Genomic DNA, 26,729 nt, shown 5'->3' on the forward strand with positions numbered 1-26,729 from the left:
TTTTTATAAAGATTTAAATCCTGTAGGCAAGCCTTAAGAGATTTGAGAATGTCTCAGATTTCATGAAACTAATTTTTAATAATAATAAGTCCTCTGTTAATAGTACAGTAGTTGTTTCTAATCTGATAGAGTAGACTTCGTTTTCAAAATAAGGAAAATATTTTCTTTCTTTATGGCCTGAATTACATTTTGCTTGATAATTTTATTTTTAGGGCAAACTTTATTTATCCCATATCTATAGTATAAGACAACTTAAATTACAAAACCAATAGTGTACTGTATAGCTAGCTTTTATAGTGACAGGTATCTTATCAAATTTTGATTACGTTAAGAGGATGTTATTACTTATGTTATTTTACATACTGTATCCTTAGAAAATCAAAATAAATTAGATAAAGGCGATCTTTTAGCATGTCTTTTCTAAAACACGCCGCCTAAAACAAAGCTATTCTTAGTGAAAGATCATTACAGGCCAGACCAGGTAGAGTAGTGCCATACAATACGAAATCATTTGGTTCCGGAATGGCTGTTGTACCATAATTTCTTTGCATTTTGAGTCTCCTTTTACATGTAAATAGCCTAATTTGTTCCACACCCTACAAAAACACCACATTAAATTTTATTATAAGGCTAAACTGTGCTAATATCAATGAAATGCAACCATTTGGATCATTCAATACATAACCTACTCGTTTATAACCTGTAATTGCAATGTATAATTAGAACAGACAGTACAGCAAGTTATAAAATCAGCATTTGTGGTGGCTGGGCTCTCGTACCATACCTCATTTCATAGCATGAAGCATTTTTCGTAATATGAGTCTGAAAAATCTTTGAATCTTGTTTTGCAGCAAGAATTTTTCGTATGCAGAAGCTTTCGTATCAAGAATTGTCACTGTACCTTTTATGTATAAGGTTTAATTTAAACTAAGAGCTGATTAAATCAGTAACATTAGTATAACACTGATTTTATGCAAATTGTCCTCAAGCTTTAATTGAAATTTTTTTTTTTAATTATTGTACCATTAAAACTACGTATATACTGTAGTAAAGTAGTTTTTTTTTTTTTCAGAGATATTTTCACGAAATAATTTATAAATATTTTTTTTCCCTATTTTTCAGTGAAGGATGGGAACAATTAGGCCTTTATGACTACTACAAAGATAAAAGTCAGTCTGTCAAAAGAAAAGAAATGGATATAACAGAGGGAGTAAGAGAGAAGTCAAGATCTCCATCGCCTGTTGTGATCGAACCTCCCCCAGAGGAGGAGGAAAAGCCATCTGATCAGCCTCTTAGAAGATATAGGTAAATTCTCCCTGTTTTAACCTCAGTTCAGTCTTTTACCCTAAAATGCAATATAAGAATACTGCAGTCAGAACCAAGGGTTGATATTTAGTTCATCCTTTGAACCCTTGGTATTTCTTTCTCTGTATAGTGCTTTAGGTGTGTGGATGATCGTGATATAATTATTCGTGTGTATTTGTTTCCTGAAGATAAATAGAAGAAATAGAGATGGTGAGAATGGAGTATGCAATGGAAGATGAAATATCATTGGAAGAAATGATTTATGAGGTAGAATCATATAAGTATTTAGGAATTATGATCTTCAATACAGGGTCTTTAGAATTGGAGTTTAGTAAAAGATTGAAAAAAGCAAATCAGACAATGGCTAGGTTAAGTAAAATTTAGAAATCAAATCACCTTAAATTACATTTAAAAATCAGACTATATACCAGTTTAGTGAGATCAGTGTTACTCTATAGACATGAGTCATGGTATGACAATGAAACAATCTCCAATAGATTTAGTAGATTTGAGAACAAAGCCCTTAGAAGGATATTGGGAGTTAAATGGCAGAACAGGATTGGAAATGAAACTATAAGAGAGATTACTTGAGTGCCATATGTGGATGAGATCATGATGAGGGGTAGATGGAGATGGTTTGGGCATGCTCTTCACACTCCCTAAGAGAGATTAATTCACCAAATGTTCAGTTGGGCTCCACAAGGCACTAGAAGAGTAAGAAAACCCAGGCTTACATTGCTGAGGACTATGAAGAGGGAAGTAGGAGACGGTGAATGGAGAACTATTGAATTAAAAGCTCTAGATAGAGACGACTGGCGAAATCTAACCAAGACCTTTTGCATCAATAGGTGTAGGAGGAGATGATGATGATGATGGTGTATTTATTATGCATACACTTTGAAGTTACAAATAATTAACCAGAGATTTTTGGTAATATAGAAAGACCTCAAAGATCTAGAATAAAGAACTTAGATTTTTTTTTTTTTACATTTTGAGTTTTTGATATGTAATAAGTATTATTTAAAAGTAAATTTTATACTTTGGAATTCCTATGTCAATTTAGATTATATGTTAGTGTGTTTCTCGATCCAAGGTGTAACACATATTTTTCAATATTAATCTTACCCGATGATCATGTAGCTGTCAACTCCGTTGCCCGACAGAAATCTACGGTCGGGATACGCCAGCGATCGCTATACAGGTGGGGGTGTACTCAACAGCGCCATCTGTGGTCAGGTACTCAAGTACTTCTTGTCAACAAGAACTCAATTTTTCCTCTGTCGTGCCGCCGGCAAGACCTACTTGGATACGCTGTTGATTTTGGAGTTATTGTTCACGATTTGGTGATGTATTTGCTCTAAAGTTTAGCCTTCGCTGTTCAGGAAGCTTTATCCTTAGCTTAGCAAGCTTTTGGAATTAATTTGATTCATTGGTTAACGAACTTTGCTTAATTTTGGAATTCCCCCTTGACTACTTCTAAATTCAAGATGTCTGACCAGTCCCAAGTTCCTAAATACAGGCAGTGTAGTGTTAGGACTTGTACTAGGCGTCTTCCGAAGGCCTCTATAGATCCTCACACCGTATGTTCCAATTGTAGGGGTAAATCCTGTCAATTGGAAGATCGATGTGGGGAATGTGCTGGGCTTTCGGAATTCGATTTTAACGAATTCCTTAGATATGCACGTAGGTTAGAGAAGGAGAGAGATAGGAGGAGTTCTTCTCGCTCTATGGATTTTTCCTCTCCCCATGCCCCTCAACCTTTTCCTTCCCCTGTGGTGGTGACTCCCGAACCTGCTACGAGTGCTCAGCCTGCAATGGCTGATATGTTGCGTGCCATTCAGGCTCTCGGTGAGAAGGTGGAGTCGTTTGTTAGTGACCGCAATCAGCTCTTGGCAGATGTCAGAGAGCTGAAAGCGAAGAGTGCAGTGGGAAGTGTTAGTGCTAGTGATGTGCATAGTGTCAGTGTCAGTGTTGCGCATGAGGGTACATCTGTGCGTGCCAGTCGTCCTCCCAGTCCGGGACCTCTTGCAAGCTCCCAAGCCCAGGGGAGAAGCAATGTCGAAGGACCAAAGGGTTCGGCAGGCCTTGATCGGCGCACGGATGTATCCTCAGTGGTTGCGGACGTATCTATTAAGGATCGTCCCATCCACATACAGACGAATGAGCCCTTACATTCCTCGTCTGTGGAAGAAGTTTCCAGGAGGAAACGGTGGACCAAGGTCTCACGACCGCTCAAACGCAAGGTCCCTTCCGAGCTAGTCCAACGGCCCAAGTGTAGCCACTGGGTCAGTTCGGACTCGCCACAGTCATCTGATGACTGCACACCTCCCAAGAGAGGTAGAGTGGTCCCTCAACAGGCTACTGCTCCGTCTGTTGTTGCTCCAACCACAGTAGACCCTAAGTGGTCCATGCTGCAGACTATGCAGTCTCAGCTTGCGGCATTCATGCAGGAGTATCATGCCGAGAAAGTTAACACCTCTCCTGTTAACCTACAACCCGCAGAGGTTGTGCGCTCAGCAGATACTGCGGCTACCTGCTCCCACACTCCACCTGTGAGAGCTCCTCCATCGATGCGCAGTCCTCCCTGCCAGACGCATGTTCTTGCTGCACCATCTGCTAACATGCGTGAGCTGCCGCATCAGGAGTTGCCGGGTTCCAGCACTATGCGGCATTCTCCTCAGCCCATGCAGCATGCTCTGCATACCTTACAGCATGCTCCGCATACCATGCAGCATGAGCCGCATACCTTACAGCATGCTCTGCATACCATACCGCATGCTCCTCAGCCCACCACAGCCCCTCCCACACACCAGCCCTCTGCTTTTGTTGTTGCCAGCTCGCAGATCGACCAACAGAGGCATGATGTTGGATCCGCAGGTACGCATGCACCCGTTCTGCCGGATTCAGCCGTTCAGCTTGCTGCTCTGCCTTTGCCACTCACAACTCAACTTTCGGATGATGATGTATCGGATGATGAAGCTGCACATCTGGATGAACCTCACTCTGATACTGAAGGGCACAAGTCTTCACCACCCTCCTTAGACTTTCGCAAAGTCCTTGCCTTGTTCAGGGACTTGTATCCTGAGCATTTTGTGTCTGCAACCCCTCGTTCTCCTCCCTCCGAGTTTGCTCTGGGCATGCAGTCTGCTGCGCCTGCCTTCACCAAGCTTGTTCTTGCCAGATCTTCTAGGAGAGCTTTGAGGGTTATGGGGGACTGGTTGCATTCCAAGAAGCAACTGGGAAGGACCTCTTTTGTGTTTCCTCCTCCCAAGCTTGCTTCTAAGTCGAGCGTCTGGTATGCCACGGGAGAGGAACCCGGCTTGGGGGTTCCTGCCTCTGCCCAGGCCGACTTCTCAAGTCTGGTTGACTCTCCCCGCAGGTTGGCTATGAGACGTTCAAAGATCTGCTGGTCTTTTTCCGATTTAGATCATCTGTTGAAGGGAGTCTTTCGTGCCTTCGAGATATTCAACTTCCTCGATTGGTGTTTGGGAGCCTTAAGCAGGAAGACTTCCCCTTCAGATAAGGACTCGGCCATGCTGATCATGTCTAGCATGGACAAGGCAATTCGGGATGGGTCTGGTGAGCTTGCGGCTTCATATGTATCAGGAGTCCTTAAGAAGAGAGAACATCTTTGCTCCTTCTTATCTGCTGGTATCACTCCTTGCCAGAAGTCAGAGTTATTGTTTTCTCCTCTCTCCAAGTGTCTGTTTCCGGAGGAGTTGATTAAAGGGATGGCTGCCTCACTTATCCAGAAGGATACTCATGACCTGATGGCTTCTTCGGCACGTAAGGCTAAAACCTTATCTTCCGTGCCTAGACCCTTCCGCCCTGCAGCAGTTGACACACCTGCTTCTAGGTTCATCCCGCCCTTTCGTGGCAGAACCTCCAGCAGAGGAGGTACCCGTGCAGACAGTCACCGTGGCAAGTCCAAGAAGGGTTCCAAGTCCGCAAAAGGCAAGTTTTGACTGCCTTCCTCTCCAGACAGCAGTAGGAGCCAGACTCAAGATCTTCTGGCAAGCTTGGGAGAGCAGAGGTGCAGACGCTCAGTCTGTGAAGTGGCTAAGGGAGGGATACAGAATTCCGTTCTGCCGCAATCCCCCTCTAGCTACATCTCCCATCAACCTCTCTCCCAACTACAAGGAGAAGGACAAGAGGCTAGCGTTGCAACAAGAGGTGTCGCTCTTGCTACAGAAGGAAGCGGTGGTCATAGTCCGGGATCATCAATCCCCGGGCTTTTACAACCGTCTCTTCCTGGTAGCCAAGAAGACAGGAGGTTGGAGACCGGTGCTGGACGTCAGTGCTCTCAATGCTTTTGTCACCAAGCAGACGTTCACGATGGAGACGACGAAGTCGGTCCTAGCAGCGGTCAGGCAGGAGGACTGGATGGTCTCGTTAGACCTGAAAGACGCATACTTTCACGTCCCCATCCATCCAGACTCCCAACCTTTCCTAAGATTCGTCTTTGGAAAGGTTGTGTACCAGTTCCAAGCCCTGTGCTTTGGCCTAAGCACGGCACCTCTTGTGTTTACCAGACTGATGAGGAATATTGCGAAATTCCTTCACTTGGCAGACATCAGAGCCTCCCTCTATTTAGACGACTGGCTTTTAAGAGCTCCCACAAGTCGTCGCTGTCTGGAGAATCTCAGATGGACTATGGATCTGACCAAGGAACTGGGCCTCCTGGTCAATTTAGAGAAGTCCCAGCTCGTCCCATCCCAGACCATTGTCTACCTGGGTATGGAGATTCAGAGTCGAGCTTTTCGGGCTTTTCCGTCGGCCCCAAGGATCAACCAAGCCCTAGAATGCATCCAGAGCATGCTGAGAAGGAACCGATGCTCTGTCAGGCAGTGGATGAGTCTAACAGGGACACTTTCATCGCTGGCCCTGTTCATCGAGTTAGGGAGACTCCACCTCCGCCCCCTTCAGTATCATCTAGCTGCTCACTGGATAAAGGACATGACGCTAGAGACGGTCTCAGTTCCTGTTTCCGAAGAGATGAGGTCTACTCTAACGTGGTGGAAGAACAGCATTCTTCTCAAGGAAGGTCTACCATTGGCTGTTCAGACCCCCGACCACCGTCTCTTCTCGGACGCATCAGACACGGGCTGGGGTGCGACTTTGGACGGACAGGAATGCTCGGGAACATGGAATCAGGAGCAAAGGACACTTCACATCAATTGCAAGGAGTTGTTGGCGGTTCATCTGGCCTTGATAAACTTCAAGTCCCTCCAGCTAAACAAGGTTGTGGAGGTGAACTCCGACAACACCACAGCCTTGGCTTACATCTCCAAGCAGGGAGGGACTCATTCGAGGAAGTTGTTCGAGATCGCAAGGGACCTCCTCATTTGGTCAAAAGATCGAAAGCTCACGCTGGTAACGAGGTTCATTCAGGGCGATATGAATGTCATGGCAGATCGCCTCAGCCGGAAGGGTCAGGTCATCCCCACAGAGTGGACCCTTCACAAGAATGTTTGCAGCAGACTTTGGGCCCTGTGGGGTCAGCCAACCATAGATCTGTTCGCTACCTCGATGACCAAGAGGCTCCCGTTGTATTGTTCTCCGATTCCAGACCCAGCAGCAGTTCACGTGGATGCCTTTCTGCTGGATTGGTCCCATCTCGACCTGTATGCATTCCCGCCGTTCAAGATTATCAACAGGGTACTTCAGAAGTTCGCCTCTCACAAAGGGACACGGCTGACGTTGGTTGCTCCCCTCTGGCCCGCGAGAGAATGGTTCACAGAGGTACTGCAATGGCTGGTCGACGTTCCCAGGACTCTTCCTCTAAGAGTGGACCTTCTGCGTCAACCTCACGTAAAGAAGGTACACCCAAACCTCCACGCTCTTCGTCTGACTGCCTTCAGACTATCGAAAGACTCTCAAGAGCTAGAGGCTTTTCGAAGGAGGCAGCCAGAGCGATTGCCAGAGCAAGGAGGACATCCACTCTCAGAGTCTATCAGTCTAAATGGGAAGTCTTCCGAAGCTGGTGCAAGGCCAATGCAGTTTCCTCAACCAGTACCATTGTAACCCAGATTGCTGACTTCCTGTTACATCTAAGGAACGTAAGATCCCTATCAGCTCCTACGATCAAGGGTTACAGAAGTATGTTGGCAGCGGTTTTCCGCCACAGAGGCTTGGATCTTTCCACCAACAAAGATCTACAGGACCTCCTTAGGTCTTTTGAGACCTCAAAGGAACGTCGGTTGTCCACTCCAGGCTGGAATCTAGACGTGGTCCTAAGGTTCCTTATGTCATCAAGATTTGAACCGCTCCAATCAGCCTCTTTTAAGGACCTCACATTAAAAACTCTTTTCCTCGTGTGCTTAGCAACAGCTAAAAGAGTAAGTGAGATCCACGCCTTCAGCAGGAACATAGGTTTCACATCTGAAACGGCTACATGTTCCTTGCAGCTCGGTTTTTTGGCTAAAAACGAGCTTCCTTCACGTCCTTGGCCTAAGTCGTTCGAGATCCCAAGCCTGTCCAACTTGGTGGGGAACGAACTGGAGAGAGTACTTTGCCCAGTTAGAGCTCTTAGGTACTATTTAAGAAGGTCAAAACCTTTACGAGGACAATCAGAAGCCTTATGGTGTGCTATCAAGAAGCCTTCTCTACCAATGTCTAAGAACGCAGTTTCTTACTACATCAGGCTTCTGATTAGAGAAGCACATTCTCATCTGAAGGAAGAAGACCTTGCTTTGCTGAAGGTAAGGACACATGAAGTGAGAGCTGTGGCTACTTCAGTGGCCTTCAAACAGAACCGTTCTCTGCAGAGTGTTATGGATGCAACCTATTGGAGAAGCAAGTCAGTGTTCGCATCATTCTATCTCAAAGATGTCCAGTCTCTTTACGAGAACTGCTACACCCTGGGACCATTCGTAGCAGCGAGTGCAGTAGTAGGTGAGGGCTCAGCCACTACATTCCCATAATCCCATAACCTTTTTAACCTTTCTCTTGAATACTTTTTATTGTTGTTTTTGGGTTGTACGGTCGGCTAAGAAGCCTTCCGCATCCTGGTTGATTTGGCGGGTGGTCAATTCTTTCTTGAGAAGCGCCTAGGTTAGAGGTTGTGATGAGGTCCTTTAGCATGGGTTGCAGCCCTTTATACTTCAGCCCCTAAGAGTCGTTCAGCATCCTAAGAGGACCGCTACGCTCAGTAAGGAAGACGTACTTAATAAAGGCAGAGTAATGGTTCAAGTCGACTTCCTTACCAGGTACTTATTTATTTTATGTTTGTTATTTTGAATAACTAATAAAATGAAATACGGGATACTTAGCTTCTTTGTTAACATGTATGCTGGTCTCCACCCACCACCCTGGGTGTGAATCAGCTACATGATCATCGGGTAAGATTAATATTGAAAAATGTTATTTTCATTAGTAAAATAAATTTTTGAATATACTTACCCGATGATCATGAATTAAAGAACCCGCCCTTCCTCCCCATAGAGAACCAGTGGACCGAGGAGAAAATTGAGTTCTTGTTGACAAGAAGTACTTGAGTACCTGACCACAGATGGCGCTGTTGAGTACACCCCCACCTGTATAGCGATCGCTGGCGTATCCCTACCGTAGATTTCTGTCGGGCAACGGAGTTGACAGCTACATGATCATCGGGTAAGTATATTCAAAAATTTATTTTACTAATGAAAATAACATTTTAGTAATGGTTTTACATTATTTTTTTTCATTGTGTTATTTATTGATCTTAGTGAAGTAATTTTATTGAAAGTTTATAATGCACCTTAATGAGTAATTATTTAAGGTTACAAAAGGTATTTTGTGAGAGATAAAGTGAGTTACAGATTCGGGTAAAATTAGAAGACAAACTGTCACCGACTCATGTATCAAACAAGTTTTCAACAGCATTGTCATACCAAAAGTTTTTACTTTCTGTATTGATGTCCACTGCAAGTGTTCCGTGGAGTAAGATATCAAGGGTATAATGAAAAGATTTATAAAAAGAAATGCCAAAATGTGTCTGGTACCTAACAAAGTATAGATTGATATGACAATGATTTATAAGAAGTAGCTCCAACATTACCATTCCAAGTTCTGTAACTTATTTGTACTGTAAATGCAAAATTTGAATAATATATGGTTAATAAGAATCTATTTAAACTTACAAACTAATGAATTTTAGATTTTATTATAGTACCAAAAATTTAATCCAATTTTACAAATAAATGCATATCCATACTTGTAGATGTAGATGTTTACAATTTAGCATGTTTACAGTACATCACGGCTCTTCATTTGTGAATGTATTTCACTCTAAGATAGTATAAAATCAAAAGATTTTGTAAGGTTAGATAAACTAAGCTGTTATAATTATTTTGCGATAGTTTAAGATAAACTTAATTACATTCATTAATATGGACATGCATTATCTTTGTTTACATCGCGTAGCCTACGTAGATGGCTGCGGATCGTTAGCACTAACAGCTGATTCGTCTGTTGTTGTTGTTCGATGCGTATTTTAATAAACTGGTCGAGTTCATTGATCTGTGCTCCTCTTTTCTTCAAGGATTATGTAATAGGGAGCTAAATCATATTAACAATACTCTGTTAACTATATGTGAGCATAATCGTGATACCGTCGTGACCTTAAAAACAGCTGACACAAAACCCAAATAAAAAAGCATGTAATTGCTGTTGTTAAAATACATCTTTAATTGATAATAGAAAAGTACAAAAATTATTAAAGAAAGTTCAGCTACCATCGAAAACAAGGATTATTATAAACATCTTTCAGTACATATACGTTATGCTGTCGGCTAAAGCTACAGATCATCTGACAAAATCGAATGACGTTTAAATCCCAGTCTACTATCGAACATTGATTTAAGCAAAGTAAAAGTCTATATTATCTGTAGTATTTACTTATGACGGCAGATTTAAAACGTAACAGGCTGTGGGAGTTTACATTCCACAAAGTTTTGAATTAAAGAGGGCTAATTGTACTTTGAAATCCAAGTATGAAAGACTGTTTAGTTATAATTGTTTTTGTGCTTTTCAGGTCAGTAAGCCCAGAGATTGTTGAAGAAAAGGTTATGTCTCGCTCCAGATCCCGTTCTCCTAGTCAAAGTCCACCACATGTAAGACGAATGCCTAAACCCAGATCTCGATCTCGGTCTCTTTCCAGGTCAGTAAAACTTGAAAAACCTTTGGAGATTATGAGGAGTGCCTGTGAATATTCTCAATAAACCAGGACAATATATCTTTTGCCAATTTTAGTCTGTTTCCAACAGCCCATTGTCTTATGAAGTTTAGGTGAAATAAAAAATATTCCTATAAATCCATCAATTATATAAATACCTGCAATGCAACCTATGATGGACCCCAGATTCCTATTCCTTTGCTCATAAAAAATACAACAATACTAACTACCCAAGCATTTGGCAGTGAGAATTATGAATATCATCATTTGAACTTATGAAATTCATTGTTAAAATACATTTTGCTTCTATGCGTATACAAACCTTTTGTCCTTTAAAATGGTTAATGTGTATTCAGCAGGGCTGTAATGGCTATTGAAGTCATTAACAAGAGGTGAGCATGGGTGATAAGCCCTGCCCTTCTACCTGTCTTCCAGAAACACATCACTTTTGTTTTCGGCCACAACAAATACTGACCTACTGTTGTGTTCCTACTAAACTTTTTAATTTTCTTTTTTACATGGTGTATGAGGACTATTCTTGTGATTATGGATGTGAAACAGGAAGTTGGTATTTGCTGGGGAAAGGGTGAACATTGCAACCAGTATAGATCCACATTATCTTAGTGGTTCTTGTAGGGGGCAATATTATTCGCAATCATCCCTGTATGCTGAGTGTAGGTCATGGCCTTCTTTGCAGTGACAGGTTTATTCCTTGAAGTGGGGGAAGAATGCTAATCCTTATCTGGGATCTGTCAGGGCTATGCCCAACAAGGCACCGAAGAAGTCTTTTGCCTCTTCTGTTCTCTCATCAAGTGCGTTTTCTACCGTCCCCAGGAGTATGCCTAAAGAGCAAGGAGCCCTCAGAGCTACTTCAGTAAGCTTGTCAGGTTCTGGTGGTGTGTGGGGTTCCCTCAGAGTTTACTGCACCCCATTAGAAGTTGGAGGTTCTTCTGTTGCTGTGTAAACTGCTACTGAGTGTGCTGTAAGGAAGGCTTGGGTCTTTCATTTATGTTCTCTATGACTTTGTTAAGGGAACTGGTAGCTAAGGCTACCTCTCCCCTGGTATCTCCATGTTGATGCCAGTGGTGAAAGGCATGTTTGATGTCATTGACCACAGTGATATTCCAAGTGGTGCCCCTTCCAAAGTCTAAAAGGACTGTAAAGGCTCGTTCTTTGACACCAGTGCTGGTTAGAAAAGCGCCATTATTTGAGGGTGTTACGTCTGAAGTATGGATGTAAGTCTGCTCAAGGGCTGAAAGTGCTTGTTACCTTGTGCATCACCCCTGACCCATTGAGCTGTGATTTTGCCACTCCTGTCCTTGTACTGCACCTAGGGATCCAGTGCCCATAACCTCATTTCCCTCTATGTCTGTGACCCCATTTGTGTTTGTGTCACAAGCCCCTTTCAAGTGTGCCTACCCCCTCCCTCTGACAATGTTCCCCAGTGATGTGGTTCCTGTTGAGAAATTTGTATGGTTTCTCCCCGCAAGGGAGCATGATTGTCGGTGGTCAATCAGTCCTCAACTCCTCTGCTTGCAAAGTGTAAGGTGAGGGTTGGCAAGAGGAAAAACATATGCATTTTCCAGCTTCCTCCTCTTCCTCATCCTCGTCTTTGTCTTCCAACTCTAATCCTGATGCTTGTAAGAAGAGGAGGAAGTGAGCGAAGAAGTCCAGGAAGGCGTCTTTTGCGGAAGTGAACAACACCTAATTGGTTCCTGGCCCATTAATTCCCCCCCCCCCCCGGGCTGTGGCTCTTATTTCCCCAGCTACCCCAGTAGCTAGTTGAGACCAGAGTGTATGACTCCATACACTTTTTTTTTTTAACTGGATGACGGAGGTGCTTAAGTGCCCTCCATCACCCTTCCTACCTGGACGATGGACTCCTGATCCTCCCTCAAGTCGCTATACTTTAGTAGAGCGAGTTGAGTGTATGGCATCACACGAGGCTGTCATGGAAGATCAAGTGTTTGGGGTGGAGGGAGGAAGTACTGGGCCATGTCTGTCCCCCTCATTTGATTAGCAGAGGGAAGAGTATGAGCTACTCCTGTCTTTTCTGTGATCAGTGCCAGGGATTCTTCCCCCTCCTGCTATTGTTGGCTTTCCTTGGCCTTCTTCAGCCTCCTGTTACATTGCTGATTCCATCCTTGGGGCAAAGCGATCCTATTCGGTGGGGAGGAATGAATCACTGGAGCAACTTGCTGCACCCTCTACCCAGCTGGGTAGGTGGGAACTCGGGATTTGTCTGCCCTTAAGACACCAGACCATGGACTGGTGCTGATATAGGCTGACAATCCCGTGTTAGAATGTTCCTTTATAGAAATCATTGCACTCATCGTGAGTGTAACGGTCTGGGGAAAGTGACCTTGGTTCCACCTTTGCAGATAACTTAAGTCATTGTTAGACACTTTGGTGCCCCCTAAGGGTGGAGGCCATTCCTGATCAGATCTGACTAGTTAGGCTCTGGATCGAGTTGACAATCAGACCTGTGGATCTGAGAGTTCTCTCCCTTCCAGCAGGTCAAATAAGATTCTCTCCCCCCCACTCTCGAGACAAAGATAGTTAAATGTACAAGATATGTTTCTGGCTCTTACACCTCGGCCACTGAGAAGTTCGAGGTACCAGCTTGGTATCAGAGCTTAGAAGTTAGGGGTATCAGCCCCACCCTAGCCTTCAAGAGGAATCTTTCATTTGGTCAGATGTTGAAGGCTGGGGTTTGGAAATGCCAAAACACCTCGGTCTTTTACCTACGGGAGTAGACCCACATTTTCCTTGACAACTTTGTGCTCGGTCTTATGGTGGCTGCTCAATTAGTTGTGTAGCCAGCCCAGCTTCCACACAAAACAGGAAGCATCTTGTCTATGGTACCATATAGATGTAAACCTGGAATGAAAAGTAGAATTACTGGCTCCTCTTCATTTTTCTGTCCCCTCTCTTTGGAACTAAGCAGTTGAAGAGGTTCTCGCTGGGCCTGACTTGATGCTGATAAGCTACACTACTGAATTGCATTCTTATAATCTTGAGAATTAATTTCCCCAACCTCTCCAACAAGGGGGAGGATGGTGGAATTTGAATTGTTACCAACCCTTTGATCATGAGACACCAGGTATATTATTCTGGGCTGCTATCCCCTTAAGGGGAAGGGATCTCTCTTTTGACCACTTACCAATTTTCTTGGACAGGCCAGACCCTATCAGTCTATTCTGCCCTATGATAGACAAATAGGAGGTTGCTAGGATCATCTCCTCTCCTATGCGGGACCAGACAAATGGACACGTTTATGGAAGAAAGATAACCAACTAGTTCAGTTTAAGGGGATTTCCAACCCACCAGTCAGTGAGATTCCTTATTTCAAAGGAGGAAAGGTTTATATACTTGTAGAAACAAGTAACAAATTTTGAAAGTAATATGTATTTTTCCTATCTATACCAACCTGAGTCCTGTAGAGTTAAACTTGCCATATAAACCATCCCTCTCAGTCCTGAGCCAAATGTAAAATATGAAGAGCTTCCGACAGGTGGGGGAATAGGGGTGCTTGCCCACGTTTACCACTTGTCATAAACTGCTGTGTTAACGATTTCAACGGCTATTTCGACTTTGCTGAAAACATTTCCTTATTTTAAAGGACACATGTATAGCTTAGAAAAGTACAAATTACTTTTAAGATTTATTTTTTTTATGGTAGAGATCAACATTTACGTAGCTTCGAGAGAGAAGTATTTTGAATGTAAGACCATGTAGAAATAATTTTAGTATTAAAATCTTGTTCTTGTGAAGTTATCTTTTAAAGCATTTATTCTACGATATGGATTATTTTTTATTTACCTTGATTATCATAATTTTAGTTTCTTGACTTTTGTTTTTCATTACAGTACTATATATAATTAATTCAGCCTTGATTTTATTAAGAGTCCTTTTTGCTTAAACATTTATGTACAGAAACATGTCTTCTTTTGACCTTGTTAGTCCCACTTTATAACAGAGTCAATTGCTCAAGTCTTCTTTCTCCATCTATTTTTATTCCTTGCATCTTCCCCGAGTCCCACCTCACTCATATTCCTCCTCACCACAACCATTCATCTGATCTGCCAACATCCCAGACTCCTCCGCTCTGCCACTGATATGTTTTTAGCTCTCTTAATTGGTTCTCCTCATCCCTTCTTATTATACAGCCACAGTGTCTCAGATGAGTATCCCTAGTCTTCTGCTTTACATTACATATATGACACATTCTTCTTATATCTAGACTCTCCTTCGTTTACAAAAATGAATATTCCAGCCATCCATCTCGCCATCCTCATCTCGGTTCTTTCCAAAAGTCCCTCCGCTTTCCTCTCAAGTGCCCTAGTTTCTATCCCTTATAATAGCATGGGCCTGTTAACTATCATATAGACTCTTCATTTTGAGTCTGAATGGCAATTTCATTTTTCAATCAATCCTTTCATAAGCTGTCTGGTATAAGGAACATGAATGTTTTTGGTTCTTTTATATGAAGATATTCAGATTAAAATGTTTACTTTTTCTTACCTTCTTTTTAATTAAAAATGCCCTTAATATTCCAGAACACCGCCTAGATCTAGACACCGATCTCGCACACCTTCACCACGCAGAAGTCGCTCACGTTCTGAGTCTCCTAGACGATCTGAGTCTCGTTCAAGGTCAAGGTCAAGATCACCCAAGTCCTCTCCAACTAAAGTACCATTTACAAGATCACGGTCACGAAGCCCATCACCACCTTCTTTCATGTAAGTTTTTCGTTCTTTACTTTGTGTTTCCATGTTCTTCTGGTAAGGTTTGTACAGTACTCTTATTTTGAAGTAAAACAATAATCATTAGGTAGATGTGAATCGCCTAAATATTTAATTAATAGAGGGTTAGGCTTGAATGTAAAGAGAGTTCTGTATGAGAAAGTGATTGTACCAACTGATGTATGGATCGGAGTTGAGGGGAATGAAAGTGACGAGAGATAGAAATTGAATGGGTTGGAGATGAAGTGTTTGAGGAGTATGACTGGTATATCTTGAGTAGATAGGGTTAGGAATGAAGAAGTGAAGGTGAGAACAGGTGTAAGAAATGAGTTAGCAGCTAGAGTGGATATGAATGTGTTGAGGTGGTTTGGCCATGTTGAGAGAATGGAAAATGGGTGTCTGCTAAAGAAGGTGATGAATGCAAGAGTTGATGGGAGAAGTACAAGAGGAAGACCAAGGTTTGGGTGGATGAATAGAGTGAAGAAAGCTCTGGGTGATAAGAGGATAGATGTGAGAGAGGCAAGAGAGCGTGCTAGAAATAGGAATGAATGGCAAGGGATTGTGACGCAGTTCTGGTAGGCCTTGCTGCTTCCTCCTGTCGCCTTGGATGACCGCGGAGGTAGCAGCAGTAGGGGATTCAGCTTATGAAGCTTCATCTGTGGTGGATAACGGGGGAGGGTGAGCTGTGGCACCCTAGCAGTACCAGCCGAACTTGGTTGAGTCCCTCGTCAGGCTGGGAGGAGCGTAGAGAGGAAAGGTCCCCTTTTTTTCATTTGTTTGATGTCAGGTACCTCCCAAAATTGGGGGAAGTGCCTTGGTATATAGATAGACCTTTTATATGTGATGGTTGAGGATTTGTTGGCCAAGAAAAGAATGTGGAAAAATTTAGAATATAAGGCAAGTCTTTGTCTTAGCTCACTAAAAAACATTTAGAGGGTTGCATTAATACAGGGCTTGAGGTTATATTTCTGTAACACTGTTACAAACCATTCCTTCACTCATAACACTTTCCCACACTCCTATGGATATTTTTATTTATACCCAGTTTATACTATAAGTGCACAACTGAATACTGTACATGAGGCTAGGCTAGGGTAACCAAGCTCACAATTATGGAACTAGAGTCCTTTGTGCTATACAGTACATGCTTACTACTGCATATGTATGTTACAGCTACAGGACATGGAGAATTTTTCTAAAACGTTACTATGTGATTTAATCCTGGACAGGTAAAGGTGTAAATTGATAGCATAACAGGTAAATGGGTAGAGTATTTGTAACTGCTTGTTTCTAATTCTCTTGTTATTTTGAGAGATGATTTTTTCTTCAGGGTCTTTTTTCGACATTGACTTCAAGATGTCCACAACAGGGTTATACCTGATAAAAAGCCCAAAAATAACTTGCTAAATTCTTATTAATTAGTACATGAAAAGTTTTTGACATTTTCATACACCAAGACTCTGAGGGCCCTGTGTGCCTTTGTACTTATTATTTGATGGAAATACTTTGATAGCAGTTTTAGTACTCCCTGAGGCATCTTCAGTAAAAAAAAATTAGCCACATAGGATGAAAACTGTACAGTCTGGGAAGGAAAGTGAAAAAGGGAAATTTATAGCTGCCAAAAAAGTTTGTATCAGAAATATTTTTTCTAATAAAAATTATAAACTGAGACTGATGAAAATTGTTTCTATAAAATTTTAATTATAGCAAAATAAGTTTATATAATAAAGAATACTAAAATATGGTAAATATTTTTTAAAATATCCTGCATGAAAGAATTGCATGGAGGATTCTTGTAGGTGTAAACCAATTGTCTGTTGTTACTACATGACTTGAACTCACAAAGCATGATATATATATATATATATATATATATATATATATATATATATATATATATATATATATATATATATATATATGTATGTATGTATGTATGTATGTATACATACATATAGCTAAGTAAGTATATTTTGCTTGTAATTTGATAATTTCTTTTTTATTTACTACATACATGATCAATCATATCTGTGCTTTCACTCTCTTGGGGTAGAGTTCTCTAGCTTGAGGGTACACTTGGGGACACTATTCTACAGTATCTTATTTCTCTTCCTCCTGTTTTTTTAAGTTTTTATAGTTTATATATGAAATATTTATTTTAATGTTGATACTGTTTTTGAAATATTTGATATTAATTGTTAATTAATTTTCTTGTAGTTTCCTTATTTCCTTTCCTCACTGGGGTATTTTCCCTGTTGAAGTCCTCTGGTTTATAGCATTCTGCTATTCCAACTAGGGTTGTAGCTTAGCAAGTAATAATAATTATGATAATAATAATAAAGTATACATACATACATACATATATATACACACACACACATATATATATATATGTATATATATATATATATATATATATATATATATATATATATATATATATATATGTATGTTTATATATATATATATATATATATATATATATATATATATATATATATATATATATATATATATATGTAAATATCACCCACGAATGGCATTTAATACCGAATTCTATCTTGGGAATATATATCCACTTGGAATTCATTTTATGGTAACAGCTTCTGGCCGGGTGGGGATTCGAACCACCACCTGTACGGCTAGAGACCATGCTGGCAGGGACCCTACCGACTCAGCTATCAGTCTCTCTTGATAGCTGAGTCGGTAGGGTCCCTGCCAGCATGGTCTCTAGCCGTACAGGTGGTGGTTCGAATCCCCACCCGGCCAGAAGCTGTTACCATAAAATGAATTCCAAGTGGATATATATTCCCAAGATAGAATTCGGTATTAAATGCCATTCGTGGGTGATATTTACATTAATTAAAATCACGTGTGCTTGTGATATATGTTCATATATATATATATATATATATATATGTGTCAGTGTGAGATATTTTATACTTATGATGGAGTATATTACACAGGGGGTTCATCAAGGATCAAAGCAACTGGTTGGTACACAGAAACCTCCTGGGGAGGCTCTGCCATCACAGCTGTGAGGTTGTCCTCATTTCCAAGGTGATAGTCTTTTTTATGGAGACTATCTACCTTTATACAGTATTTAGCTCATCTCTATCCTTTAATTTACTCCCAGTGTTAATCAATGTTGAATAACATGTTCAAAATCTGCTCTTCAGATAGTTTTCCGATCCATGACTGAAACAGAAACGAGAAAAAAAAAAACATTAGGAAAATTGTCATAATCAACTATAAATGGCAACCCTATAACTGATATACTATTTGTATCATGTTGCCAAATCAGCTATAAATGTTAGATATAAGCATCAACACTATATTCACAGAAATAAATGCATTATAGTCAATATTGGAAAACTCGTGAAAATACATCATAGTATCATATCTAGTGACCGGGTTGCATATACGCTACCAGAAAAACTTTGATTGTCAGTTTCAATGAAATGGTGAGAAATAGGACAATGACAGTTGTTGCCTCAGCAGTATCTCTTATGTAACTAATCGTTGCTGGGTAAATATCTGCTTTAAAACAGACCCTAAGCAGCGCAGAAGCAAAACAGTCTTTCTGCACATTAGATACCCGTTTAACTTACTAGGGTTAAGGCTGCAAGACATTGAATATTTTTCTAAAACTAAGTTATTTTTAAACAAAAGTATTTTGCTACATACATAATCTTATTCCCAAGTAGTTTTAAATAATTCTATATGGGGCTTTCACCTAAAATATTCACTCCAATGAAACGTGAATGATGATCATGACAGTGTATTAGCTTTGTGTTGAATGACGAAGAAAATGGTGATATTTACGAAACAGTCAATCATAATCACCACTCTAGGGTTTGATTGAATGTAATAAGTAAAACACATGAGTACAAAGTAACACTTCTCGACGTATGGATTGTAAAATGCAAAGTGGAACACAGGGGGAGATGCTGCCTAGCCTAGATGCATACCCTTTGGTGATATTGTGCTCTGTGGGCCACGGAGCGCAACATCATCCGCCAGGCCACATTAATCGGTTCTCATCTGTCAGTCTATAGAGTATAGTGTTCAATCTTATGTAAGCAACAAAGACAAAATACACAGTCTCAGGGCAGCATCAGCAGATGCATGTCAAGTGTGTTTTCCATCACACTATTGTTCAACTATCCTTTCTTGGTTTGTGATATTCTTTAGTGTATTTTGATTTAGTTTTTATCGTATTTTATTATTTTTATAATGTGTTATAAAATATGATTATTTCGTTATTAAGATTATAAAAATAATGAATTTTTTAAATTTGTTATTCTCCGTGAAATTTGCTATTTTGATTATCACAGAGATTCAGGATAATTGGTTGCTTGAAAAACTCGCCACAAAGTGAATTAACGAAAAGCAGGGCATAACTGTACTCTTAATTGTAATGCATTAAATGTAGTCTGTTTAATCCCTTCAGTAAGAAAGTAAAAGACATATTTTTTATCTTGGTTCCTACGTGTTACTTAGCCTTAATGATACTTTACTTTAATTTTATACTAATAGTATGTATGAGTAATGCCTGCTAAATCTATTACTAGACTTTTTTATTGTGTGCTGATGTAAACCATAATTATTTTAAGAGGGTACGGTATGTCTTGCATTACTGAAAGCTAAAGAATTTCCTTCATTTCACTGTGCTAATTTCAAAAAAATAGACAAGTTAATTTGTTTCACTAATATTAGGTACTTAGAAGTTGAAAACTGTAACTTTGATGTAATTTTCCTGAAAATTTTTTTTTCTTTTATTAGGGGTGGAGCGTTCCCCAAGTTAGACCAACGGTTGGATGAAAATAATAAAGGTCACCAGATGTTGCGAAAAATGGGCTGGGGTGGCTCTGGCCTTGGTGTCAAGGAACAAGGCATCAGTGACCCTGTTTCAGCAGCAGAAATCCGTGACTCTCCCCAGGAAAGGTTCCGAGGGCTAGGAGTCCCCAGTGTTCAAAGTGACCCATATGAAGCTTTTAGAAAGAATAAAGGACAAGCTTTTATCAATAGGATGAAAGCAAGGGCAGAGGAAAAGTATTAATACAGAATATTCATTTCGTAAACAATTTGTTAGCGCTAAAAGAAGTTACACAGGAATGGTAAGCATACTACCGTAAATGGTATAGAACGTTTGTGCTGAAATTTTTCTGTTCTGAGTGCTATGCCAATGTATGTGCATTTTTAACTACAGAAGAAACCTACCAATCGAAATTGATCCCGAGATATAATTATGTGTTGAATACATTTTTTTTTAAGGTCTTATGTAAAAAGTTGATTGTGAATTCCATTGATATATGTTAGGGAGCTCTTTTGCCTATGTATGTTTTACATAAATGACTCTTCAAGTCCTATATGCTCATATGCACATTACATAACTTTTATGTAAGTTGGTTCATAGTACTGGAGTATTATGTTATATACAGTACTTGGCATAGGATTTGAGAATTACTGTACAATACTAGATAATTAGGTAAATTGTATTTGAGCTAATTAAATGTTATGTAAGTATTTTCCTGAAAATTTGTTTTATTTTACATAGCTTCAACAGTGTAGCCTAATTGTTGAAGTAAAGATATAAAAACCTGGGGCCTTTATTGAGGATCTTGTGAGGAGGGGGGAAGATCAAGAAGGCAGAAATTAAATGGCGAGATTAGGTAAAAGGTGATATGGAGAGAAGAGGTTTGCTGATACAGGATGCATTTGCTTGAAGGCATTGGAGAAGACCCATCAGGCAACCAACCCATTAATATAGGGATAATGGTGGGAAAGAAGATATTACAGTGTCAAAGAGAAGGTAAATGTATGAAATACATATGTTTTGTGTCAATGTCTCAGATTTTTTTTTTTTTTTTTTTTTTTTTTTTTTTTTTTTTTTTTTTTTTTTTTGCATTGTTTTAATATTTAAGCATTTTTTTTTCCATCCTCTTTCATATTCAAAATATTCTTGTCACTACTGAGTAATTGTAAATGTTATCAATATTGAAAGGCAGCATGGATTGAAAGAAAATCATTTCCCTAAAACCTTGAAGGTTTATTAAAGAAGGAAAATAGAGTACAGTAAGGCAATGATATGAATAGTTTATTATACTATTTTATAATACAGTATATCAAATATCACATGTTTATAGGCATATATGTATATATATATAAAAGCAGATTCAATAATATTTCTTTTAACAAGGTTCGAGAAGTGAGATCAGTTACTCCACCCCTTCCTATCAGACATACCAAGGAGAGCCAAGGAACGTAGAAAGGAGAGGTCCCCTTTTTTGTTTCATTTGTTTGATGTCCACTACCCCCAAAATTGGGGGAAGTGCCTTGGTATATGTATGTGATATATGTATATATATATATATATATATATATATATATATATATATATATATATATATATCGTCGTCGTCGTCGGCGCCCACTCGTGTCCGAGTATTGGGTTCTGTCGTTAGCCATCAGCCTCCTATCTTTGGGGTGGGTGCTTGTGTCTGATGTGGCTGTTAAGTCCTAGTCTGTGGTGGAAGAGTCGCGGACAGTGTTCACAAGGGAGGCTAGGTGGTGGGTGGGGCTGTTCTAATCGCTCTCTCCTTCTTCTCCTCCTATCCTCCTCATTTTGTCTCCTCCTCTCCTCGAAGTCAACGGTGCCATGGTGTACTGTACTACTCCAGGTTTTCCTGTCCCTGGCTGTTTCTTCCCATGAGGAAGGATCGATGTCAGTTAGAGCCAGGGTGCGCTTTAGTTGATCTCTATAGTGCATTTTCGGGGCTCCTCGTGGTCTGGTGCCCTGGGTCAGTTCTCCGTAGAATATTTTCTTTGGGAGCCTAGATGGATCCATCCTATGCACGTGTCCTATCCAGCGGAGGCGGTGGTGGATGATGGTGGCCTCCACGCTGGTCAGCGAGGCACGTTCTAAAGTAGGGTCCCGAATTATGCGAGAATTTGGTCGATTAATGACCTCGTATAAATGGAAAATCGCTTATTTCGAAACACACAACTAACAGAAATAATTCCATTGCGGCCATGGCAACCAGCAATTTGCCTATTCAAATGTGTTTACTACCCATTTCCAATACTTTCTTTGTACTATACTGTATTTCTTTATAATATCAAATTGTTCTTGTAAATAAATCAAACATTTAATATACTTTAAAGTTCTAATAACTTGAAAAATGGTTAAAATTACAACCAGGATAGGTGTAAACACCATATATTTCCCGTTATAACACGACCCAAAATACAGACAAATTTTAATGTTTGTCATATCTATTGTATAAGACAACTGGTGAATAGCAAAACCATCACTCTATAGACTAGCTTTTGTTGAATGATTGAAAATCCAGAATTAACAAAATAAAGGCGATTTTATATCATGCGTTTCCTAAACACGCCAAAAAGCACAATAAAAAACAACCAATGTTTTGTTTCCGTTTATCTCTGATCATAACGAAGAAACAGACGCACTTACTCATCTGTTAGTTTTTGCATCGACAGCAATCTTATCAGTATTGATTATATGTTGAATTTGTTATTACCAATGTTCTAATTATTTTTTATTAGAACTTTCAAATAAATGAAATGAATGCCATTTATGAAATGTTTTTCTTTATGATGCCGCCTGAAACGGAAACCTTCCATTTGTTTACGCTCCATCTTCGATCATAATAAACAAACGAATGCATTAAACACACATGATCTAAATCATAACTAATGATATTACAAACATTTAGTAAACATTATGTTATTACAAATATTTTACTTACCGTATCCATATAAATTCCTAAATTCGTAGCAAAGCTGGAAATTTTTTTTCCTTATGCGTTTAATCCACAATAGCAAACTGCCGCTAATGACAGAGTGATAACTTACGATAATTCTAAACTGTTACGAAAGATAATTGTCCTTTCCATATCCAAAATACTTTTCCTAACTTCAGTTATAAGTCAACTTGTACCCACCTCAATTATGGATCCATATGCAAAAAAGGTAAAAGAAGAAAGTACTAGGCCTATTTTTAAAGTCACCGAACAATTAGGTTACCGCTATAACGTTCGATGTGAGAGAGAGAGAGAGAGAGAGAGAGAGGGATGGTTTTAAAGTACTAAACAATAAATATGATAGGTTATAACACATTGGTGTTTATGTAATATTAACTGTATAGATGGTTTGAATAAGTTAAGAAATGGTGTAAACAATTCTTTGTTATTGTATTCGCGCGGAAGCTAGACATCAGCTGATGTGATCACAGCCAAAAGTAAAACAAAAATAAGTTAGCAATACTCGATTTTTAAAACACACCCGAAATTTAACAACATAAGTACATGTTTTATTATAGCGCAATTGACATTTAAAGAGTAAAAATTTTCTGGAATAGAATGGTGTTTCCTAAAAAATAGTGGTTTGCGGACGAAATCGGTTACCGTATTTTAAACTATGATTGAAATGGATGTATACACGGTATAATTTTTTCGTTTTGTATTTAATTGACACTTCAAGAAAACCGATTTTGGTTTCTTCATCTATTTGTAAGTATTGTATAAAGAGAGAGAGAGAGAGAGAATGAATCAGCTGTTGTACTTGAATGCCGTGTTTTTGTTTCGTGTACCCCCTGGAGCGAGGAATTGATCGCCACAACTAACAATTTCATTCTTAATTTCATTCTTAATTTCATTCTTAAACTCAAGTTGCCATATGTGAACTATGGTTTTATTTCTTACGGAGAGAGAGAGAGAGAGAGAGAGAGGGGGGGGGATTTCTGCCATCAAATCTCTCTCTCTCTCTCTCTCTCTCTCTCTCTCTCTCTCTCTCGATTTTATTTTACCGTCTACTCTACAAAACCAATGTTTGCAAATCAAATGTATACTGTTTAAAATATGACAAAATATTGACGACTCGTTACCGAAGTTTAGGCTATTCACTGCCGATAAACGAACCCAGTCTACTCGTGAAAACCTTGAATGCCCAGAGGGAAAAATAAGGCTTTTAAATATACTGTACTAAACAAAAATAATGCTTTAATATACCATCATTAACACTACCATTACAATTATCGTAAGGTTGGAGAAAGATAAAGATTGCCGAGAACGTAACCACATTTCTGTTTACATTTTGTCAGCTGGACTCGCACAGTTAACAGTTGATTTCATTGTTGATGTGGAATTTTATCTTTAAATAGGCTATTCATTATGAAATTATGTTAATGAAATGTAATGTTAATATTGTTTTGTAACATTTATTATAAATCACCGTATTTAGGGCTACCAATATACTTAAATAGACAATAGATTTGATACATTTTGTAGTGCTTGACTCGCGAACTTTGAACAGCCTCGCAGATACAGAAAATTTATTTTTGAAAAATAGCGATCGCGGAAAAGGGGAATCGTGTAATTCGAACACGCTTAATTCGGGACCCTACTGTACTTCAATGTTGGTGGTGTGGCTCTCCCAGGGGATTTTCAAGATCTGGCTCAGTTTCATTTGTTGGAAGCGTTCTAGGTTTTTAATATTTCTATATAGCGTCCATGTTTCACATGCATACAGGAGTGTGGAGAGGACTACTGCCCTGAACACCATTATTTTGGTGGTCATTGTCAGTGCGTGGTTGTTAAATACGCGGCAGTTGAGTCGGCCAAAGGCGGAGTGGGCTGCCCTGATCCTGTTCTCCACGTCCTTTTTGCTTGTGGGAGCTGATGTTAGGATACTCCCTAGGTAGGAGAACTGGTCCACCTGTTCTAACGGTTGGTCATTCACTGTGGTATTGAAGTTTGGGAGCATCAGTCCTGGTGGATGTTGGACGAGGGTCTTGGTTTTATCTGTGTTGACTTGCATCCCAAAACGTTCGTAGGCAGAGTTGTATGCATCAGCTAACGACTGCAGGTCCTCTGCTGTCTGACCTGGGGTGGCATTGTCGTCAGCATACTGCAGTTCTCGCACTGCACACAAGGTGGTCTTGGTTCTGGCGAGGTTGAAAGCGCCTCCATCCATGCGGAAACGTAGGTCGACTGAGGGTGTGTCTGGGAGAATCTCGTTGAGCATTTCTGCGGTGTATAGCGAGAAACACGTTGGGGCCAGAACACAGCCCTGCTTCAGGCTGCCGTTGATGGGGAATGGGTCTGAAAGAGAGTTCTGGTGGCAGACCCTCCCGACCATTCCGTCATGGAGGGCACACACCAGCTTGACAAAATCGGGTGGGCAGCCATATCTTTTGAGGACAGCCCACATGGCAGGTCGAGGTACTTTGTCGAAGGCCTTTTTCAAATCCCAGAAGATGAACATTATGGGCTGTTGTTGTTCGAGGCTCTTCTCTTGTAGTTGTCGCGCACAGAAGATCATGTCTATGGTCCCGCGGGAAGGTCGAAAGCCGCACTGGGACTCTGGCAGGACGTCTTCTGCGAGAATAAGGAGGCGGTCAAGGAGAATCCGAGCGAAAATCTTACTCGCGATGCTTAGTAGTGATATTCCCCGGTAGTTGTTACAGTTCTCCCTGTCTCCCTTCTTGAAGATGGTAACGATGTTTGCATCGCGGAAGTCACTGGGGAGGGTCTTGGTCTCCCATATTTTCAGTATAAGGAGCATCAAACGGTTCCTCAAACCGGGGCCACCGTGAGTGAGGAGCTCCAACGGGATGTTGTCTGGCCCTGGGACTTTGCCGGGCTTCATGCGCTGCAGGGCCTTGTTGAAGTCATGGATGGAGGGTGGTAGTGCCATCCAGTGACGGACGGGATACTGCAGGGTCATTCGCAGGAGATCGTCTGGGGTGTCTGCTTGGTCATTGAGGAGGTTCTCAAAGTGAGACCTCCACCTGGCCAGGATGCCCTCGCTGTCGGTGATGGTCGTGGCCCCATCTGCGTCCTTCAGGCTGCCCACTGATGACCGTGTGGGACCGAATATTTCCTTTGTTGCTGCATAGAAGCTGCGCAGGTCACGTTGGTCAGCGAAACTGTATTTATGCAGCTTTTCTTTGCCACCAGGTGTTCTGGGCTTCACGGATCCCTCTTTGGCAACCAACTTCAGCCACCTTGTGAGCACATTTGTTAGCTGCTGTTGGTTGGTTTTCCAAAGTCAGGCGTGCTTGTCGTTTGGTTTCAATGAGAAGAGAGATGGTAGCATCATTCTCATCAAACCAATTCTGCTGTTTCTTGGTGGTGTAGCCTAGTGTTTCCTCCGCGGCACGGGCCATGGCGTTTCTGAGAGTGGTCCAGTGGTGCTCAACAGTGGCCTGACCAACGGGGCCTGCGAGGTGTTGTTCGCAGGCCTCCTTGTAGTTCTGTGCCACCCGTGGGTTGCGGAGCTTACTACAATCAAAGCGTTGGTGTGGTACGCTGTCAGGTACCCTTCTGGGTGGTCGTAGGGTCGTCACGGAGAGTCGGGAGATGAGGAGTCTGTGGTCCGTCCAGCAGTCGTCCGCTCCGGGCATGGATCGGGTGATGCGGACGTCTCCTCGGTCTCTGGCTCTGGTCAGGACGTAGTCCAAGGTGTGCCAGTGTTTAGACCGTGGGTGTCTCCATGTG

The 26,729-nt window shown here is 40.8% G+C and overlaps 1 protein-coding gene across 5 annotated transcripts in view; it reads left to right on the forward strand.

Moving 5' to 3' along the window:
• LOC137621550 (calcium homeostasis endoplasmic reticulum protein-like) overlaps nt 1-20,738 on the forward strand; it is a 127,435-nt gene extending 106,697 nt beyond the window's left edge. For 3 of the 5 annotated variants that reach the window (XM_068351936.1, XM_068351938.1, XM_068351937.1), the window contains exons 13-16: nt 1,123-1,305; nt 10,319-10,444; nt 15,019-15,201; nt 19,990-20,738. In XM_068351936.1, coding sequence (XP_068208037.1) covers nt 1,123-1,305; nt 10,319-10,444; nt 15,019-15,201; nt 19,990-20,266 — 769 coding nt within the window. In that variant the 3' untranslated portion in view covers nt 20,267-20,738. The remainder of the gene's footprint in view (nt 1-1,122; nt 1,306-10,318; nt 10,445-15,018; nt 15,202-19,989) is intronic. The other 2 variants (XM_068351940.1, XM_068351939.1) reach the window with 2 other exon arrangements.
• Nucleotides 20,739-26,729: the final 5,991 nt, after the last annotated feature.

Source organism: Palaemon carinicauda, chromosome 28 (assembly GCF_036898095.1).
Source record: "Palaemon carinicauda isolate YSFRI2023 chromosome 28, ASM3689809v2, whole genome shotgun sequence".
In the NCBI taxonomy this organism is placed as follows: domain Eukaryota; kingdom Metazoa; phylum Arthropoda; class Malacostraca; order Decapoda; family Palaemonidae; genus Palaemon; species Palaemon carinicauda.